The sequence below is a fragment of the Pterocles gutturalis genome, unplaced genomic scaffold (assembly GCF_000699245.1).
Source record: "Pterocles gutturalis isolate BGI_N339 unplaced genomic scaffold, ASM69924v1 scaffold1541, whole genome shotgun sequence".
NCBI lineage: Eukaryota > Metazoa > Chordata > Aves > Pterocliformes > Pteroclidae > Pterocles > Pterocles gutturalis.
The window spans coordinates 6,131-13,742 of NW_010099895.1; the positions used below are offsets into that span (position 1 = coordinate 6,131).

The following is a 7,612-nucleotide window of genomic DNA, read 5'->3' on the forward strand; positions in this document are numbered from 1 at the left end:
CAAGGGGGGCCATGGAGATACCAATGAGGCGCTGAAGAAGGAGGTAAGAGCATCCCTCTTCTCTGAAACTGGGATTCTGGTAGCCTCTTAGTGTGGTCCGTGGCAGCAGGAGGCTCTGCAGAAGAGCAAGGCAGAGGTAAAGGGAGATGCTCATTCTTTCTGGCTCCATGTGCCACCCCTCAAATGCATGGGAGCTTTTGCAACTGGGTAATGTGAGGGTGGAGATCTGCTCTCACATGCCTGGAGAGGTTCCCCAAGCCACATTTTGGTCCAGAATAAGTTAGCTGGTGGCACTGCTTTTGTGGAGTCTGTGTTTCCCGGGACTACACCTGCAGCTGCTCTTCTCTGGGTGTTCCCAAGCCTGCAAGTGCTTCACCTGCCAGCCTTTGAAAGGAGCCACGCACTTGCCTGTTGTCTCGGCTACATGTGCAGTGCTGGTTTCCTCCAGCACGGATCCACCTCTGGAAGCTGGGATGTCTCTTCCCCTCCTTGCTAGTGCTTGCCAGGCTGGGACTGGCTTTGCCAGTTTGGTCCCTTGGCAGGCTGCCATTCCCGTGGGAAGCAGACATCGCCGTTGGCCACGCATGGTTCCTCCCCTTCCCTAAGCCTGGGGCTTGGATGCAGCACATTGGTCGGGTTGTGGCACTTTTCCACCCTGGCTGAGCATCTCTCTCCCTTCCCTGGCGCAGGTCCAGTCGCTGCGGGCGCAGCTGGAGTCCTGCCGAGCCCGAAATGAGAGCCTTCGGGAGGCGGCGAAATCCCAGGGAGATGGTCACGTGCCCCGGGGGTACATCTCACAGGTGAGCAGGGCGCCAGACACGGGACCCTGGTGTCATGCCCAGTCCCAAACTGGGAAATGCCAGGACTCAGCTCATTGCCGAGCAGGTATTGCTAATCATTGGGTTGCCATGGTGACCCTAACCAGGCCCACTTGTAATCAATGTTAATTACATAAAGGCTGGTGCATGTTGCCTGGCCTTAAAGGGGCCAGAGTATAAATGGGGAGAGGTGCAGGATCTGTGCCCTGCTTTGTGCGTGGGTGCAGTGCTGCCCTGGGCTGGGGTGGTGAGCTGTCCCCCTGCTCAGGAGAGGATCAGAAGCTTTCTGCTGAAGCACCCCTGCCGTTCCCCAGCAGTTTGTAACTCACCACAAGTGGTTTTTCCTAACGGGCTACCTAATCCCTCGTTAAAAGCAGTCTGTCAGGCCCTGGGGAGCTCTAGTCCCTGCCAGAGCCGCCTGAGCCCTGAAGGTCACTTTGACAGTGCAGCCCGTTCGTTTGCTGGGGTGGCACGTGGGAAAGCCAGCAAAGCAGTCTGCTCATGCTTCAGCCTCTTGCTTCTCTTTTTGTTTGTTTATTTTCCCCCCCATGGACTTGTCCAAAACAAGTGGGGTCACATCCCCCAGGGATTTCCTTGGGGGGAGGCTGCTGTTCCACCACACTGCGGAGGTTTCAGGATGTGCCTTACATGTTGAAAGATACCAAAGAGGAAGGAAATTGGGGCTGGCGAAGCCTGTTGCAGTGAGTTGGCTGTACCTAGCCCAGAGAAAGAAACCCACAAGCCCTGTGGCGCCCAGCCAGTTAGCTATCACTGTCCTCTTGATTTAATATTTACAGCTCACAGGCCTCTTCATGGTCAAAAAAAAGCAGAAAGAGTGGGGAGAAACGGCACCTTATCTGCCTAACAACTTGTCTCAAAAGGCCAGTGTTTCACATCTGAGGCCAAACTTGGCCTCTGCCCAAAGAGCTCATTCTCTCTCAGTCTGCTAAGGTTCACAGCCAGTCTGTGGACAGATGACTGAATTGAGCCCTCACCTTTTCCTCTCCTGTTGTTGATCTACGAAGCTTCCCAGCTTCCCCCATCTCAGTCGGGCAGACTAGCTAGCAAGGACTTGCTTTCCCGCAGCATGTTGCAGTGCTGTTTTTATGAGCCTCTGCCTTGGTACCAGGGGAAGGAATGGGACAGCAAGGCGCTGTCAGGGAATGCAATGGCATCTTGGCTCTTTGCTGACATCTTAGAGGCCTTGGCTTTTTAAAATAATACTCTGGCACAGTTGGGTGGTGAGCAAATCCTTCCCAAGGGGCTTGGGGTGGTGCTGCCAGCATCTGCAAGGAGAGTGGAGGCACAGCTCTGAGGTGGGAACCTCTTGCTTTGCCCTAACACCAGTTAACCACAGCACTCGGCGTTGAAAGAACCATCCTGTTGGTCTCTGAGCTTTCAGAAAGGAGGGCAAGCAGTGTGAGAAGGATCCCTAATTGTTAGGCTTTGGGGAAGGCTCTTTGACAGCCTCCATCAGGCCCCAGGGCAGTACAGGGTGTCACCTTTCAGGAGAAGAGGCTCAGTTTTCATGGATTCTAGAGGATGCTGCTTCATTTAAAAGGCAGATACTGAGATGTGGTTCCTGCTGTTGATCTCCTCCAGCCAGGGAGTGCAGCATGGTGGAGGTCTGGACTTGGGATGTCAGGCATTTTATTTCCAGCTCTTGGCCCAAGAGGGACATTTCTGTCTTGCTGCTTCAGTTTTAAGAAGAGTAAGAGGAACATTTCTTCCTCTGCAAAGCACAAGGGGGTTGGAAGATGTGTGGCCCTGTCAAATGGTTGTGTTCAGTGATAAAAATGCCACCTCACTTTCAGAAGGAAAAGATCCTCCTGAGAAGTGGTCTCGGTTCTCTCAAAATGGCCCTGGACTCGGGTGAGATTTGCAAAGGCGCAAACAGGTGCCTGTCCTGGTTGGAGCCCTTCCTCCTGCTCTCCTTGTTCCTCACCCCTCCTTTCCCCGGCACGGCAGGAGGCCTGTGAGCGCAGCCTGGCTGAGATGGAGTCGTCCCACCAGCGAGTGATGGAGGAGCTCCAGAGGCACCACCAGCGGGAGCTGGAGCGGCTGCGGCAGGAGAAGGAGCGGCTCCTGGCAGAGGAGGCAGCAGCGACAGCAGCAGGTAGGAGGGAACACCAGGCCGTGCCCTGGATCAGGTGGGTCCCTCCTGCCTCTCCCAGATGTCTATTGCCAGAAACCCCTCACCCCAGTCATCTGGAGCCACACTGCTGACCCTACTGGTGTGAGACTGATGCTCCTTAGAGCATGAGCGTGGTGCTCCTTGGACCTGTGCTGCAGGGGCTGTTTGGGCTCAGGGGGCAAGGGGGGTGTGGTAAAGATTCTGTGAGAAGTGGGGTCTTGCCTCTGTGGATGGGTGGGAGGGGGCCAACACCTTCCAGTAGGTGGGCAGGGCTGTCAGAGATGGCAGGGAGCTGCCACACTGCCCTGTGTTAGTCTCCTTGGCAGCACTTGGTGCATCAGGATGATCATGGGGTGTGGAGAATGTGGGGGATGCCTCAAGGGAAGAAGGGATGGTGGGAGACCCTGCAAAGACAGGTCTGGGAGCCCACAGTGGCAAGAGCTTGGCTGGTTCCCTGGCATGGTTTCCCCAGATGTGCTGGAGCTGGCACAGTCTGATCCCCTCCTCCTGTTGTCCCCCTCTGCAGCCATTGAGGCACTGAAGAAAGCCCACCGGGAGGAGATGAATAAGGAGCTGGGCAGGACACGAAGCTTCCAGCAATGCACCTCGGTCTCAGATGCCCTCCAAAAGCAGCACCAGTAAGAAACCACCTCTCCCGCTCCACTTGTCCGATGCTGCTGCCCTGCACCAGTGTCACCACAACCCGTCTGCAGCCATAGCCCCCAGCTGCCCCGCTGCCACCTTCCCAGCTCCTGGAGTGGTGGGTGCCCAGTGGTGACTGCCAGGGCTGCTGGAGCTGTAGGTGCTTGGCTATTTTTCCTATAGCGCCTCCATTTTCCCTATAGCTTCTTCCTTCTGTTTCCTTTATGGAAAGCTCCTCCTTTTCTCCTGCATGGCTTGAAGCTCCTAGAAGCGTGTTTGTTTGCAAGGGTGGGAACTGAAGCCTTGGTCCACAGGGAATGTTATTTTGTGCCAATGACTGGTGTGGGGAGAGGCTGCCTGTGGCAGGGCGGAAGGGACCAGCGAGGATTGCGGGGCAGTGATGAGCTGGTGCCTCTTTGACAGGTTGGATGTGGATTCCCTGAAGCGGGAGCTGCAGGTGCTTTCTGAACAGTACTCCCAAAAGTGCCTGGAAATTGGGGAGCTCACCCAGAAGGCAGAGGAGCGGGAGCAGACGTTGCTGCGCTGTCAGCAGGAGGGGAAGGAGCTCCTCCGGAAAAACCAGGCAAGAGGGGAGCTTTCCATGCCAGCAGAGACCATGGAGCATGTTCCCCCCTCACACAGCACAGCCCCTTTGTTAAAACTTACCTATTTGTTCATATTTCTTCCCTTCTGAGATTTTATCATCAGAAAGAGAAAAATTTAAGAGTCGGAGGCTGTCTTAACTATGGTGTTAAATACAGCAAGTGTATTCTTTGCTGCTGGTTGTAGGTGCCACCATCGCATATGGGCAGGGGGTTACAAGGAGGTCTCTAAGCTGGGGCAGGGCTGGCATGAAGGCGGAGAGGTCAGGACAGTGGAAAGGCCCGTGCCCTGGCTAGCCTGACATCTTCCATTTTTTCCTGCAGGAGCTGCAGACCCGCCTCTCGGATGAAATCGGGAAGCTGCGTAGCTTTATTTCATCGCGCAGCTCAGGGGACCGCTCTCCACAAAACAGCGAGCGGAGTTCCTGTGAGCTGGAGGTACGCGGGTGCTCGCAGGCTGCCACGCTGCCTCTATCCCCACTTCATGCCGGGGTCTCCTCCTCACGGTGGTTTTGGCTTGGAGTGGGTGGGAGAGGGGTGCTGGATGGAGCAGCAGGGGCCTGTGCAGGAAGGAGGTACGCAAGCTTCCCCTTCGCTGCTCTCCTGGGGCTCTCATGCTGCTTCCTGCCCTGGCCCTCCTGGCCCTTCCTTCCTTTTCCACCACCGCGCTTGCGCTGGCGCCCACTGGCCTTTCCAAGGCAGTGGCTCTTGAGTCATCCCTGGTTCCTCTCCCCCCTCCCTGGCCCAGGTGCTGCTGCGAGTGAAGGAGAACGAGCTCCAGTACCTAAAAAAAGAGGTGCAGTGCCTCCGGGAAGAGCTGCAGATGATGCAGAAGGTCAGTGTTTTCTGAGAGCCATGGGGAAAGCAGCAGGAGAGGGGAGGGAGGGGAGCACCAGGGCTGCATGTTGGCTTTCAGGTTAGCAGGGTTTCAGGTAGCAGGTTTCAGCTGGGTTTGATGGGATGCTCAGGCCAAACCCTCTTGTCACCTGTGCTCGTTGTTCCCTGGTTGCTCCCAAGCACATAGCAGCCGTGTGCTCCAAACAGCACGGGCTGGCCTAGGCTTACCTTGCACAAGGGAAATGTCGTGGGGAATTTGCTGCTGCTTTCCCCAGATGTATGTACATACATATAAGTGCAAACAAGCCAGAAGTGCTTCTTTCCCCGGTGGGCAGCCTGGGTGAAGCCTGCCTGGCACTCCTCTTCACCAGCCACCTTCTCTGTCCCCTAGTTGTCACCTTGCTGGGTGGAGGTGTTTCATTGGGAACCATTGTTGGGTGTGCTGCTCCCTCCACTGGCAGCATTTCCTTCAGCGGGATTTTCAAAGATCCCTGCCAAAAGGAAACAGAAGCTTTGAGACTCGGGAATGCTCCAGGAGTTTATAACTTTCTCGCTTAAGCTTTTGCCGTATAAGTGGCCAGGACCAGCCCTTTCAGCGCCCTGCATCTCTGATGTAGTTTATTTTTCCCATATGCCTGGCCTAAACACACGTGAGCCATGGTAAAGCCCACCTTGCCTACTTGATTTGATGCTGCAGATCCCTGCTGCTGTGGAACCAGCGACTCTTCTTTCCTTCCCACCCCAGAGTTTGGGAAGTGCTACCTCCACACTCTTCTTCTGAATGGTTTCTCTGTGGCCCAGATTGGGATGGGCTTCAAACCCAGGGCTTGCTCTCCCCTCCTCACCTGCTCGCCTTTCTCTCTCTGGGCTCTCCTGGCCACCACCCTCCCTAATATCAGCCCTAAAACCTGCTGACCCCTCTCCCTCCCCTGGCAGGATAAGAGATTTGCCTCAGGGAAATACCAGGATGTCTATGCAGAGCTGAATCACATCAAGGTGCGCTCGGAGCGGGAGATCGAGCAGCTGAAGGAGCACCTGCGCCTGGCCATGGCGGCTCTGCAGGAGAAGGAATCGCTGTGCAACAGTGTCAGCGAGTAACGGTGAGCACCAGGAAGACCATGGCATACCCTGCAGGCACAGGCAGCTGAGACTGGCTGCCCTGCTTTGTCAGGGGAATGGAGGCTGCTGGTTCCTTCTGCTCCGCTCAGTGCTGAAACTTTATGCTTAAACTCTTCCTTTTCTGCTTCTTGCATCCTCTTGTCCTGCACCCCTGTTGTCCCTGATGTTCTCCCAAGGTCCCCAGCCCCCTTCTCACCGTGCTGCTCTTGATGCTCCTGCAGCCAGTACCAAGCACTGCTCAGACAGGCAGGAGGTGGGAGCTGGGCACATGCTGGCCTTCGCCCCACGGCATGGTTGACAGCGTGGGGGCAGTTACATGCTGCCTGCGTAGGTGATGCTTCTGGTGCATTCACCTTTGAAGCGGTTTCCCTATCACAGCATGGGAATTTTAGGTCTGCATCAAAGCAGAGCCCTGACTAGACCCAGCCCTCCTCCCATGGTCACCTGCAGACATCCCTGTCACAGCTGGCGAGGGAAGCAGGGTGACAGGAACGAGGGCATCTCATTGTCCAGAGTACTTCTGCTTCTTGCTTGGATGCTGTGGGCACCAGGAGTGGGGTCACCCTGCTCTGCCAGCGCTTGCTGGGTGGGTCTGTGGCAGGGCGCCAGACGGCCATCTCCTGAGGGAGCAGAAGGGACGGCATTGCTGCGCTGGTGGAGTCTTTCTAAACCATTTCTGGTTTTGTTTCTCTCTAGGTCTGCTCTTTGTTTGTTTATCTGTTCTTGTTTTATATTTGCTCCATTCCTCACTTGCAGGGAGGGGGAGGTTGAATCCCATCCGTTATCGCCTTGGCAAGGAATCCCACCCGCCCCCCAGCCTCCTCCCTCCCCTCCCTAAGCTTTTTTGATAAATCCCTTTTGCCTGCGTACCTGAGCACATTGTTTGGACTGGCTCTTACATGCACCTTCTTCAGGATTTTATATGTGAAAATTATATTTTATAGAGGAATTTCTTCCCCCTGGGAAGAAGGGGAAGAGGAGGGGAAAAGCTTTTACTACATCACCAGCATTTTCTAATCCGAAAAAGAGAATCTGGCTTCTGCCCCTCCCCTGCCCCATTGCTCCCGGCAACACAGACACCTTTAGCACATATTCCCTCTCTTCCAATTATCTCCGTGGCCTCCCTGGGATGTACGGTGAGGACCACGCTCCCCCCATCGTGCCACCCCCAAGGACCTGCCGAGAAGACGTGCAAGCCATAGGAGGGAGCTGCGGGGGCAGTCTGCCATGGATGTGCTTGCCTGGGATTTTTGAAAGAGGAGACCTTGGCAAGAGTCCACATGATCAAGCTCTCTTCATGACTGTCCTTTGGCTCCTTCAAGTACCTGAACTGGCAGGAGCCCGAAGCCACGGGGTCTCTCCTTTCCAGGAATGAAGAGCTGTGAGGCTGCTACCGCACCTGCCAGAGCCAACCCCCCCAAGGTGGCAGCTGCTGCTGCTCTGCTGCACCCTTCAACTTT

General features: G+C 55.6%; 1 protein-coding gene across 1 annotated transcript in view; it reads left to right on the forward strand.

The window, feature by feature from the left end:
• Positions 1–6,131, forward strand: part of LOC104464696 (TRIO and F-actin-binding protein-like) — a gene marked incomplete at its 5' end in the record, with an annotated part of 9,069 nt that extends 2,938 nt beyond the window's left edge. Inside the window, 8 exon segments of the mRNA XM_010077487.1 lie at positions 1–43; positions 690–800; positions 2,787–2,934; positions 3,479–3,590; positions 4,018–4,177; positions 4,521–4,634; positions 4,945–5,031; positions 5,970–6,131. The exon segment at positions 1–43 is cut by the window's left edge and continues 31 nt beyond it. Coding sequence (XP_010075789.1) covers positions 1–43; positions 690–800; positions 2,787–2,934; positions 3,479–3,590; positions 4,018–4,177; positions 4,521–4,634; positions 4,945–5,031; positions 5,970–6,131 — 937 coding nt within the window.
• Positions 6,132–7,612: the final 1,481 nt, after the last annotated feature.